The sequence below is a fragment of the Artemia sp. Qi Xiang Cuo genome, chromosome 8, assembly GCF_049724085.1.
Source record: "Artemia sp. Qi Xiang Cuo chromosome 8, ASM4972408v1, whole genome shotgun sequence".
NCBI classification, from domain to species: Eukaryota; Metazoa; Arthropoda; class Branchiopoda; order Anostraca; family Artemiidae; genus Artemia; species Artemia sp. Qi Xiang Cuo.
The window spans coordinates 860995-875021 of record NC_142801.1 but is presented as its reverse complement, the minus strand read 5'-3'; the positions used below and the strand labels follow the sequence as shown (position 1 = coordinate 875021).

Genomic DNA, 14027 nt, shown 5'->3' with positions numbered 1-14027 from the left:
TTAAGATCCTTATATTGAAATCTTCGCGTTCTCACAGTTTACTACTACTACTACTACTACTAACAACTCACCGCAAAACCAAGCCACCTGAGGCCAACACCGCTACGCCTACCCCTCCTCCATCCTAATCTATTCAAAGCCTGAAATAAGGTCAGTCAGCCGGGTACCCAAAAAAATCCACAGGCAATTTCTCTGGAAAACATCTAACAAATCTTCGTCCGTTTTTCGGAGCACCCATGCTTATGAACCCTATTTGACCACTATCGTCACTGTAGCTTCTATTCTTCATTCGCAGACTTATCTTCCTATTCTTCCAAACTTTTTTCAACTGTAAAAAAACACCCCGAGTTTTGGTTATTCTACTTTTAACATCTTCACTGCTCCCACCGTCTTTACTAATAATACTACCAAGGTAAGTCACGCTGCCCACCTGATCAATCTTTTCGTTACCAAACATCACCTTTTCGTCTTCACTTATTCCTAGCCTTAGCGACTTAGTTTTCCAAACATTCATTTTCAAACCTATTCTAGCACCCTGAACTCGCAAAACCTCTAAAAGTGCATTCATTTTGTTCCCACTGTCATCTAGGATACTAAAATGTCCTTAATGCCCTTACACAAAAATAACTCACAGGAAATTAAACACTATTGATTTAGAAGAAGGGGAAACAACAAAGGAATGAAAGGGAAAAATAAAATTTAAGAAATTAAAATTTTCCCAAATGTTCGTAGGCTAAATCTCCTCATGAAAGCAAAAGAACCTATAATGCATAAACGAGCAGCAAGAGTAGAAGAAAAACTACTCCTTTAACAAGAACAAAGTAATCCTAAGAAAGCAGGGAGGTACACAGAGGAAGTGGCCTTTGGACCCCTCTAAATTTTGAAATCCTTTTTTTCTCCCGTAAATTTTAGTGTTTTCCATTTTTTCGAAATTACCATCCTGTTTTGAAATTTTAGATCTCTGGAGAAAAAATCCAGCGCGTTTAAGTACTGGAAACTCATCAATAATAATTGCCACGTGCCGTCCACATAGAGATATGGCTAGATTTATTAAATTTGTATTTAGTCACAAAAAAGAAAGTCAGTGTGAAATCATTAGAACAGGGGTTCGAGTCCTGGTGTGGCTGGTTATTTGCTTTGCAATGGTGGTCAATGGTGTGACTCTGTAAGCTCAGCCAGAGTCAACCCATCTCTAAATGGGTAACGGGAGAAATCTTGGGGAAAAACACGGGAAGAGTCGAATGATTTTCCCCAAACCATGCATTGCATTCCCGTGCAGGAGCAACGCGTACCATTTGGTCAGCATCCAAAAAAGTAGAAGTTTTTTTTAGTCACCATATATAACCGGCTAATATGTCTCCCTGAGAGCACATGCCTTTACTATTACCTATGTTAGCTCTTTTAAATCTAAACACGTCTGGCTTGTATTGGGGATAGGGGAAGGACAAAAGATATTTTCCGAGAGATGGGTCAAAAACACAACTAATGTGCTTTTTTTAAGGTCAGTACTTTCTATTTTTTCCGAGAGCGGGGCTTTGAGAAAAATGTTAATAGGGATATCACCATCTCCCTATTCTTTCTGCATTCAGTTATGTTAATAACTTAACTTACTTAAGAGATGAGTGATATTGGGCTGCGAGTCGAAGATGAATCGTTGCAATTCGATATTGATAAAGCGGCAGCCGTGAGCAGGAATCCTCCACTTGAGAATACTTCAAACAAGACAAAAACAAGGAAGCTACTTCACGCTCTACATCACTTGCACTTTTAACGCTCAAAGGTGGGTTCTCTTGTAGTACACAAGCAGCATTAAACGAAGTGGTAGACAAATCCCACTGCACAGCGTCCCAAATACCCGGGTTAAAGTCACGCTTTCCTAAAAATTCTAATGCTTTCTTATATGCTTCGATTGCAGAAGAAATATAACTTTGCTCCTTGGGAGACATTTCATTATCCATCTTTCTCTTTTCTAAGTGACTTCGCAATCTATATAATCTTGCAGAGTTTGATTTCAATAATGCCATATTACAGGAATCTCTTATTTCTTCAAAATAGTCAAAACCTTTTTTTAAACACTCTTTACTTTTTACCAAATACTCCTGTATATCCATACCATCATCTTCACCCACTGACGTCACTAAATCCATATAATATACACCTAGGTCATTATGTATGTTCCCTAGTCTTCGAAGAAGTCCAGGTATATCGTAATCCGTTTTCTTACTATTTTCTTCGTCTTCTTCTGTAGGTTTACGATGCTTACGTCGTTTGACTAAGGAAAAATTTTGCAATTGTTTTCCAAAATAAAGTGCTCGTGAGTAGCAGTACTTCGACTTTTCCAGTGCATTTCCTAAGGTGGATGGAAAAAAGATTTCTTCCGTAGCTTCTTTTTCGACACCTGAAAAAAAAACTTTCTATTTAAAGTCAGGAGCAGAGTTTTGTTTTAATACAAGTTCAGAGGGAATAGAAAACAGTTTTTGTGTAGAAGTTAATCCCGTAAAGCTACGTTTCGGGAGGCGAGGGAGCAGAAAAGACAACTAAATAGGAATTTACCGACGGAGATGCCAGACTTGTAAGAACGGGTGAGTTATGTCAAAATTATTTAAGAATATTAAACCATCAATGCACGAGATTACGGCCACTAAATTTTTTTTTATGATAGGTTCAAAACAAAGACCTTAAGCTAAATAAACTCTAAATTTTGGCAAAATCACATTATCCGACACGATTCAGATTTCCCGTGGATAGCATGTCCATTATAGTCATAATTTTTTTTTTAACCTCTGTGCATTTGCATCTGAATGGCAAGTTTCCCCAACAGGAGTGCAAATTAGGGATGGGAAGGGGGCAATTGCCACCACTGGTTTTTTGAAAAATACCTTTTTGGTACTATAATACCAAAAATATCCCCCCCCCCTGATTTAAAAACACCTTTTCGTATCTTAATTTTAAAAGTTGAAAAGACATCCTTGCCCTCACCCAACCCCCCTATTTTTGCAAATTTACACCCCTGGTCCCCGACACTAGCGATTTTAGTAATATTTTTGCCATCCGCAAGTAACTGAAAACACAAGATAGCGTTATTTGGTGTCTGGATTACTACAAGGTCTTTAGTTCAGACACACTGAACATAAATCTCCGAGCCTTTAAAAAACATTACTTGGCCAAAAAAATTATTTATATTGACATTCTTTTGTATAAATTGGAAACTCAAGCAAATAAGCCCCTAATGGTAAGTTATGACACACAGTATGACACAGCATTCATGGTAAGTCCGAACCCACTGGAACTATAAAAAAACCAGTTTGCCTGAAAAAACATTTATGGTGACCCTCTCCAACAACTTACGGTTATAAAACTTACTAAACATGACAAAGAACTTATGTAAGTTCAGACACACTGGAAAACAATCGCCAAGTCTATAGAAACAACCCGCTTGACTTTGAAAACATTCACGGTAAACATCTTTTCATAGGCAGCGCAATAGCGCTGCCTTTGAAAAGAACAATGTTGGCACAGTGTATTTTTCTATTATTTTTTTTTGGTTCTAGACCAGGGCACTTCGTATCGAAGGAGTTGTCGTAGAAACTTTGAAAAGGGCTCATTCGATTGGAAATTGGAAGGACTTGTGCCCTTTTTAATAGTCGAAAGTGATCAGAGGAAAACTAACACCCGTCTCACACCCACCATTTCCCTAAACACATCCTATCAAAATTTTGAAATAGGTATTTTGTACGACGCAGTTGAAAGGTTCGGAAATTATGTCATTTAGGAGTACACTTCACCCACAGCCCTCAGAGCAAGGGTTGCAAGTTTTACCCTGGGGGCATATTGCCAGCCCAGTCTTGATGCAACCTATTGCCCAAAATACTTGATAAATTCAATTCAAAATCAACGTTGCCGTGGAAACTTAAATAACGGCTCATTCTATTGGAAATTCAAAGGGCTAGTGCCCTTTTTAATCGTCGAAAGTGATTGTAGGGCAACTAACCCTACTCTCATGCCCACCATTTCCCCAAACACATCCGATCAAAATTTTGAGATAGCCATTTTCTTCAACGTAGTTAAAAGTTCTGGTAAATAGATGTTTGAGGATGACAACCCCTCCCCCACAGCCCTCAGGGCAAGGGTTAAAAGTTATGCCCTGAGGACATATAAGGTTTTAATAGAAAACATTGTCGTAGAAACTTCAAAAAGAACTCATTTGATTGGAAATTGAAAGGGCTAGTGTCCTTTTTAGTAGTCGAAAGTGATTGGAGGGCAACTAACCCCACTGTCACCTCCACCTTTTCCCCAAACACATCCAATCAAAATTTCGAAAAAGCCATTTTTCTCAACGTTATTTAATTGTCCGGGAATTTTGTCTTTGAAGATTACACTCCCCACAACGCTCAGGGCAAGGGTTGTAAACTATAACCCGGGGGCATGTAAGGATTTTATAGAAAGCGTTGTCGTAGAAACTTCAAAAAGGGCTTATTGGATAGGAAATTGACAGGGCTAGTACCTTTATTAATAGTCAAAAGTGATCGGAGGGCGAATGCCCTCCCCCACGCCCATCATTTCCCCAAACGCTTCCGATCAACATTTTGATATATATAAAACATTTTGAGCATTCATTCAGGTTTTGTACTGGAAGGTCATAAACAAGTTAACTTTGAGCTTAATCAGATTGCACAACAAGTTCAGTAAGTAATTGCGAAATCATCCAAATAGGATTTTGGATCGAGGAAATTAATTGGTGAAAAATATATGCATTAAAGAGAGATTCGCATAATTTATTGTTCAATTCAATTTTTTTTTTTCAGCTTGAAACATTACTAAGAACAGTTTGGCTGACTTGTAAGTCTACGGTGTAACCAAAAGGTACGAACTTTTTGTGTTATCGAAGTTATTTTACTAACTAATTGCTGGCTAGTTAAGCAGATGGCTAAATTTACTGTTCATAAGCTGGGATTGGCTAGGTTTCGAGGTTACCCTGAATGGCCTGCATGTATTGTTGAAGTGATAGATTCGAAAGGAAATGAAAAAATTAGAAATTACAAGTATCTGCTTCTGCTACGGTACACATGATACCCAGTTCGTGAATGAGTCCCAAATTTTAGATTTTGAACGCAATAAAGCTTAGGCTATGAAAAACTCTAAAAAAGGTGTAAAGGGAGCGTTTGAAGAAATCGGGCAGAAACCAGACATTTACAAAGAAATTTGCAAAGACAAAATACCAATTTACATAACTTTTCGGCATCAACCACTCTTATTACCAAGATTACAGCGACAAAATACGAAATTCAGTCTGTCATGGAAAACCTTGCTCAGAAAATAGATCAGAGATTAGAGGAAAAATTAGCAGCTATTGGAGGCAAACAGTCATGTTCTAAGGGCACAGTTAGTGCAATCACAGCGCAAAGCTCGTCGATTTCAAGTCAAATTTACCAACTATTAGTTGTTGAATTCGAGCCGAAATTTGTTGTATTATCTAATGATTTAAAACATTTGAAAAATCAATGCTTATTCATTGAGGACAGGATTAAAGTTGGAGAGTAAAAGCTAGATGTGTATGAACAAGAAAAGAGATCAAATATTATCATGTTCAGTGGGGTTAAACAACCTTCCAATAGTGACTTGCAGTGGGTAGTTCTTTATATATTGACAAACAAGATGGAGCTAGAAATATCAAATCAAGATGTGATCGAAATTAAAAGATTAAATCTAAGCAAAGGCAATAGTAAACAGGATGCAATTGCTCCTTTAGTTGTAACATTCAAGTCTAAAGACCTTGCTTCTAAAGTTTTTAAAGAAAAGTCAAAATTAGCTCGCACAGGTATTTTTGTGTCCGAAAATCTGACGAAACGAAGACGTGATGTTCTGAACTTAGAACGGGATAAATATGGGAATAAGCAAGTGTGGTCTGATCAAGGTCGGATTTATGTACGTCTTGCTAGAGATTCGTTTCCACGTCGTTTATGGTCTATCGACGATATTGCTTAATAGTGTGCACTAATAGTTAAAAGTCGTCATATTTTCACTAGCTGTTTTTTTTATTTTTTTTTATAGAAGTTGTATTGCGCTAAGTCATCTTAAAGTTGTGGTGAGAGACTAAAGACCTTTGAAAATAATCCGTTCCAAGTTGAAGATATTCTTAATGCTGATATTGCACAGGGACGCTCTTCTATCACATTTTGACCGAATAGAGATAGCTATTACGTAAATCGGCTTTCTTTGATATCTAATGCTGATGAAAATTCGTTTTCTCTTGGTCATTGAAATTGCCATGTTACGTCATCGTATCGTGAAATTCTGCAGATGCATGATAGTACAAATTGCAGATTTGATATCAAAGGTCTATGTGAGACTTTTTTAACGTCAGAACATTCTGTGTCCCTTTTTAGTTTTCCAGGATACCAGCTTATTGTAAAAAATAGAAAGACGATGGCAAGCGGAGGTTTAGCATTTCTAGTTAAGGAGCATCTTGTGGCTAATGTGAGGGAAGATTATTCCATTGGGATAGAAGGTAAGGTTGAAATTCTTACTCTTGAGCTGGAAATTGGTGGGAATCAGATTTTGATAAGTTAGGTATATAAGCCTCAAACTTAATGGGAAGAGTTTGCACTTGGTTTTGATCGAGTTTTGGATGAGATCCAGTTGAGTACTTCCGAGTTTATTTGCATGGTTGACTTTATTTTATATCTTTTGTGTTTGAATAATGACAATCTAGAGTTTTTTACCCTTATGGTTAGTCATGATCAATATAGTAGGAATTCCAACGCGCGTTACTGAACATTCAGCAACATTAATCGATAACATATTTGTTCGATCTCGCCTACTTGCTACTTCTTATGCTGATGTAATAATAAGTGAGTCTTCTGATCATTTTCCTTTGGTGTCAGTGACTTCCATAAAGAGAATAAAGAAAAAGCTACTGAGAAAAGAGAATATTGATAAATTTAGGCAAGAACTGAATGTTTTTTCATGGCAAGATGCTTATGATGAATATGAAAGTCATCCGCTGCATTTGATAAGTTTATAGGTATTGTTCAACCGATATTTGATTCAACATGTCCAAAGAGAACTGTCAAGCTGAAGAAATTTACTCCTAGAAAACCATGGGTAACCGAGGAGCTTCTTCAACTAATCCAGAAAAGAGATGATTTGTACGTACTTTATTTGAATTCAGGGTCACATGAGTTGTTCAATTACTTCAAAATACTTCGTAATGAAACTAATCGGCTTCACAGATCTTGTGTTCAAAAATATTATGGGATGAAATTTGAAAATAATAAAGGGAACACGAAAGGTAGGTGAAAAAGTATTACTGAATTATTAAATGGTGGCAAGAAAAATGAAAATTCAACTAGCTTAAGAATTGACGACCGAATAGTTGATGGAAGGAAGGGAATTTCTTAAGTTTTGGGTGAGTATTTTTCAAAAATAGGTAAATCAGTAAGTGAAATTTCAAATAATGATAGCAGCAAAATTGCTCAGCCTTTTAAAGATGAAAGAGGTTTTGGGGGTAAAGATGAACATTGCTGAAACTAATCTAGATAAGATGAAGTACGTAATAGGATTGATGAAGTCAAATCCGTCTGGGAGTGATGGTCTCAATCTGCAAACATTTAAATTAGTAATCGTGTATTTGTTGCCCTGTCTTGTATATTTGATTAGCTTATCGCTGAAAAAGGTGAGTTTTGTTCAAGATTAAAAGAGGCCACGGTTATCATGAGAGGCCTCCTTTGCATAAACGAGGTCTGAAGAAAGGTCTTTCAAACTGGAGACCGATTTCGATGATGTCTTTGTTTTCAAAGCTATGTGAAAAGGTCATGAAAAAGTTATAGAAGATTGTACAACCATCTGAATCTATATGGCTTTCTCTTAGAAACACAGTTTGGATTCAGGAAAGGCCATTCAATAATAGATGCAGTTTACCATTTCACAAGTTTTGTTAAATATACGCTTGAAGGGTGGAAGCTGGTGCTTTCAATTTTCATAGATTTTAGCAAAGCTTTGGATACTGTTGTTTTTAAGATCTTATTGAAAAGGCTACGTTGTTAAGGTGTTCAGGATGTATCTTTGAATTGGTTTGAGTCTTATCTTGGAGGGGAAACACTTAGAATGAATGTTGATTGCTGCAAATCAAGAAGTTAGTCCATTGCGGAGTTCCACAAGGTTCACTGCTTGGGCACCTACTTCACCTAATTTATGTAGATACCATGCAATTTTATATTCCTGGGACACTAATCACGTCCTCTGCTGATGACACTGTGTTTACAGTAACATCATCTTGCCAAAATCTTTTTATTGAAAAGGCAAATAAGGCCCTAAATGAACTGGCAAGTTTTACGAGATGTAGCGGCCTATCTGTTAATGTTTTTAAGACGAACCTTATCATTTCTTCTACGATCAGTGCTCCTATTAGTTTAAATAATAAAATTTGTCTGAATGGTGAATTCCTAAAAAAAACTATTATTGACAAGCTTGTAGATTTTTTTCTTAATTGTAATATTGGTTGGACAGTACAATGTAATGTAATAACAGGGAAAGCGGCAGAAGGACTGGGTCTTATAAGAAGGTCAAGGAATGAGCTCCTACCAAGAATTCTAATGATCCTCTATCATTCTCTTATCAGTAAATCTTATGGTTGTTTGCTGTGGACTAGTTATTTTGTGTCAAATTTTAAAAGAGTTCAAATTTGGCAAAATAAAGTTGTTCGTGTCTTAGGAGATTATGTGAGATTTGAAAGTAGTACTTTGAGTTGCTTCACTAAAATGAAAATTCTAAATGTTTATAAGTTAAGAGATTATCAACTAGCTATTTTTTTTTTTATCAATGTTTGAATCGTTATTCACCGGAGTGCTTTTGAGAAATTTTTAAGTCTAACTACTAGGCATTCTTCAGGGATAGTGTCTGAGGCTCGGAGTACTCCATGCGGATCTTTATTTCCGTTTTTGCAGGACCGCAGCTGTGGAATTCCCTCCCTGAGGGTATAAAGGTTACAGATAATGTTAGCCAGTTCAAGAGTGGGTTGAAAAGTTACCTTCTGGGAAGCTGTTAACAATTTAAGTTGATTTAAGTATATGTCGCTAGTAATTAGTTTCCATGTCGTTTATGGTTTATCGACGATATTGTTTAATAGTGTGCTAATAGTTAAAGTTGTTATATTTTCACTACTCTTTTTTCTTCCGTGATTTTGATTTATAGGTGAATCTCTCTCTGTCTCTCTCTCTTTCTCTCTCTCGCTCTCGCTCTCTCTCTCTCTCTCTCTCTCTCTCTCTCTCTCTCTCTCTCTCTCTCTCTCTCTCTCTCTCTCTGATATAGCCATTCTGTTGAAAGTAATTGAAGGGTCCGGAAAGGGGGACAACCCCCCACAGCCCTCACGGCTAAGGTTGTAAGTTATGCTCTGGGGGCATATAAGGTTTTTATAGAAAGCGTATTCACATAAAATTCGGAGGGGGCTCATTGGATTGGTAATAAGGCGCTCTAGTGCTCTTTTTAAGAGTCAAATGATCGTTGGGCAGCTCCCCCCCCCCCATACACGCACGTCGTATTGTCCCGAAATGCATCTAATAGAAATTAGATATCTATTCTATTCAAAATAGTCTAAATATCATATAACAAGGCTTTTGGGGTTGGAACAAACCCCAGAGATTAGGGGCAAGGGTTGTAAGTTATGCCCAGGGGGTATTTCAGGTTTTTATGGAAGGAATGGTTGTTTTAACTTTAGAAGAGGCTCATTTGGTTCAAAATTGGAAATTCTATTTCCTTTTTAAGTGTCAACAGTGATTGACGGCATTTAGCCCTCCCCCCTTCTATAACCCCTTCTTTAATCAAACGCATCTGACTGAAATTATGAGATAGCAATGTTTTTTCAAAATAGTCCAAAGAACATATAATAATGTCTCTAGGGATGACACAACCCCCAGCGCTCTGGGAATAGGGTTGTAAGTTATTTTATGAGGGCATATAAGGTTTTTATTGAATGGGAGGTCGTATAAACATCAGATGGGGCTTATTTGATTTTAAATTGGAAGTTAATGCCATTTTTAAGAGTCAAAGTGATTTGACAGCAAACAGCCCCCCCCCCCCCTCTCCATGTTCAGCATTTGCCTTAATACCTCCAATCAAAATTTCAAGATAACAATTTTATTCATCGTAGTTGAAGGTTTCGGAAATTATGTCTGTGAGGAAGACAACCCCCCCCCCCTCCTACAGGTCTCATGGAGAGGGATGCAAGTTATACCCTTTGGGCATATACGGTTCTTACTGAACGGTTGGTTTTATATGTTTTAGAAGAGACTCATTGGATTTGTAACCAGAAGTTTTAATGTACTTTTTAAGAGTCAAAGTGATCAGGGCGCAGCTAGCCCCCCCCCCACACACACACAAAGACGTCGTGTTTTCCTGAGATGTATCCAATAGATATTTAGAGACGGTCCTCTTACTCAAAATAGTCCAAATATCATATAACAAGGCTTTTGAGGTTGATACAAACCACCAGAGACTGAGGACGAGAACTGTAAATTATGCCCCTGGGGCATTTAGGGTTCTTTTGAAAGGGGTGGTTGTATAAGCTTTAGAGGTGGCTCATTTGGTTGAAATTGGAAGTTCTAGTTCCCAGTCAATAGTGATGGAGGTCAAGTAGCACCCCACCCAACTACCCCTCTTTTCATGAAATGCATCTGATTAAAATTGTCCGATGGCAATTTTGTTTAAAATAGTGTAAAGAATATATAATAATGCTCCCAGGGTTGGCACAGCCCCCCTGGGGTAAGTTCTTTAAGTTATGCCCTGGGGGCATATAAGGTTTTTATGGAATGGGTCGTCGTATTAAATTCAGATGGATGTCATTTGATTTTAAATTGGAAGTTATAGTGCCCTTTTTAAAAGTCAAAGTGATTTGAGAGAAGCCTCCCCCCCCCCACGCCTATCATTTCCCGTAAAAAAATATCCAAACAAAGTTTTGAGACATCAACTCCTTTAGCATTGTTGAAAGGTTCAGGAATTATGCGCAGCAATAGATGTAGTAGCAGTAGTAGCAGTATGCATATAGCACCTTTTTTTCAATATCCCCTTGAACACACGATGGAATTTTAACTTAATACCATCAACCGGTCCTGAAGTATTGGTAATACTTCCTCTTGACAACCTATATGGGCATAGTGTGTTTCGTTGTATTTCAATACAGTTACAATATTGCCCAAAATTTATTGATACTGAGCTGTGATACTATTTATTGATATTATTTATTTATTGATACTGAGTTGTGGTAGCTGTATGCCTGGTAGATTATTTTATTCTATTTTTGTTCATTTTTGGTATAATGGAGCTCTTTACTCTTTTTAAAAAACACTCATTTTGTGGAAAAAATTTTTTAAATTAATTTCTGTTCGTTTTCTATTATATTTTCAGGGAAAAAGAAAATAATAATTTGAATCTTCCCCGTTTTTGCTTTAAGAATTTATAGTTTGACTTGCTATTTATATGCTGGAGAAACTTTTTCAGCAATTTTAAACAACATAAACTCTTTTGAAAATCATGACACAAATAGTAGTGTTTAATTTAGTCATATACATCCTCTAATTGACGTGATAAATAAAACTTAATCCCGTTCCCCCAAAATTATATCTAGGCCTATGCTCTTTCACAGCATGGATACAATTACGCTCTTATTATTTATAAAAGTTTTAAGACCAGAAATAGTAATAGAAGTGGCCCCAAAAGTTTGAGCTTAATACCCTCAGTCGTTCATTGTATATTGCGGAGATATCTTTCTGGCAACCAGCATACAGACAGTGCTTTTTATTTTAAATTTAAAGCAGAATTTAGTTTCTGAGCATAATGGACAAATTACATAACTGTTGGGGGTTGACCTACCCAATAACCCTAAAGGTATAGTTACTAGACCATTCAGCTATGCTGAACGAAATGGCTGTCGAAAACTTTGGATAGGAAGTGTCTTAAAAATCATGAGCTAAAGAGGAGGGCTAACTTCCCTCCAATCACTATTGACTCTTAAGAGGCCACTAGAACCTTTAATTTTCAATCAAATTAGCTCCTTTAAAATATCAATGATAATAGAGCATCGCTGTCTATGTCCTTGTATGCCTTATAGTGCTTATATGCCCTTTTAATACCTGCATGCATATAGGTTTTTCGTTTAATTGAAACTCCTCCTAAACGTTCCCTAAAAGTTTCAATTTAATGCCGTTAGTGTCGTTAGTTGCAGTAACCGTAGAAGCAGTATTAAATGAATGCACACAGTGTCTTCTGGCTAGCTCAAAATCCACAACCTATGAAGGTATGAAGGTGAAATTTTCAGAGAATATTTCTGTTGTACGGATAAGAGCCTGCCATCCGTATGCAGGTTGTCGAAAGGGCATATCAGCAATATCTTAGGAACAGTTTCTGTGTTAAAGCTTTGTAATTTAGTTAAATATTAATTGGGTAAAAATATATTAAGACGCAAAAACAAAGTTTCAAAATAACCCTTTTTAAGATAAAGATACAAATCGTGGAATGTGTGGGATGGAGGGAACTTGCTCAATAACAATTTTCTAGCTAAATGCGTCAATTTACCGGAAGAACGTGGTTAGGGTTTTCATATATATACCCCGATTTTTGGGACTGAAGGCAGACTTTTTGAATTGCCGGGTGAACATCTGCCCGTTTTTTTTCTCATTAGAAATACCTTGGACTTTGTCTTATAGTCGTCACAGACCTAGTTTTTTTTACAACCTATTTTTGGTAAATTTTTGCCGATATCATCCAAAGTTGGATGCAACTTCAGCCAATTTTGGTTCATGTATGATGCTAATATCAACCAATTTCTGGTGCATTGCAAGAGTTTGTAGTTAGTATCTCCCAAGATAATCTTTCTATCCAGGACCGATACGTTTACCTTGTCCGAAATCAACGTCAACAGAATCCAATAATAAGTGAGAATTTACTGCTAATTTATTGACTGACAAGTGAAGCTAAATCAGTAATCTTTATTGCTTAAGATGTCTAAGCAAATGGCTTATAGCCTAAACATTCATTAACTTAATGTAAAATGTGAAGAAACTGTAAAGTTTTGTTTTTAAATAAATCTGTGGTTACCCAAGGCATTTCTAAAATGAAACAAAAACGGAAATATCAACTACACGGTAATATCAACCACGAAATATCAACCACATCACACAGATAAATTAAATTATTAATGGGAATTAAATTAAAAAAAAAAAAAATCATTAAACTTTTCTAATATAAATCTAATTTAAGCAAAACCACTAATATTATGTTTAAGCTGCTTGGGGTCAAGTAAAACAGAAGATGCATATGAAGAGGGTAAAAGAGCAATTGTCAGTCCTAGAGATAGAGAAAGAGAAACAAGGATGAATTTCAAATTGAAATCCTTCGACAAAAAAAGAACATGGCCAATATTGCAGCAGAAACATGACCCTAAGGAAACCCATTGAGGGTATATTCACATAATGACCCAAAGATGGCAGCATAATAGCTTTAAACGAAATTAAGTTGTTTTAAAAGTAAAATATTGAGAATTGGGACAATTCTTCTTTAAATGGGGAGTATCGTGGTAAAGCTTTCTAATTTAGTTAATTATTAATTGAGTAAAAATATGTTAAGACGCAAAATCAAAGTTTCAAAATAACACTTTTTAAGATAAGGGTACAAATCGTGGAATGTGTGGGCTGGAGGGAACTTGCTCAATAACAAGTTCCTGGCTAAATGCGTCAATTTACCGGAAGGACGTGGTTAGGTTTTTCATATATATACCCCGATTTTTGGGACTGAAGGCAGACTTTTTGACTTGCCGGGTGAACCTCTGCCCGTTTGTTTTCTCATTAGAAATACCTTGGACTTTGTCTTATAATCGTAAGTGTCTAAGTATCTTATTTATATTTTATTGTTGTGTTATTGAGACTTGTGGGCTACTTGGGACAGCCAGTCCCAGTAGCCAGAATATATCCAATTTTATTATCTGATAAATGAATAAAAGTATTGTATTTTAGACGAACTCCCTACGATCTATTTTT

General features: G+C 36.5%; 1 protein-coding gene across 3 annotated transcripts in view; it reads right to left on the bottom strand.

Annotated features, from left to right (window-relative positions):
• The window catches only part of LOC148949052 (erythroid differentiation-related factor 1), a 101445-nt gene that overhangs the window by 11757 nt on the left and 75661 nt on the right, over nt 1-14027 (bottom strand). For all 3 annotated transcript variants that reach the window (XM_089093121.1, XM_089093120.1, XM_089093122.1), the window contains exon 10: nt 1612-2398. In XM_089093121.1, coding sequence (XP_088949247.1) covers nt 1612-2398 — 787 coding nt within the window. The remainder of the gene's footprint in view (nt 1-1611; nt 2399-14027) is intronic.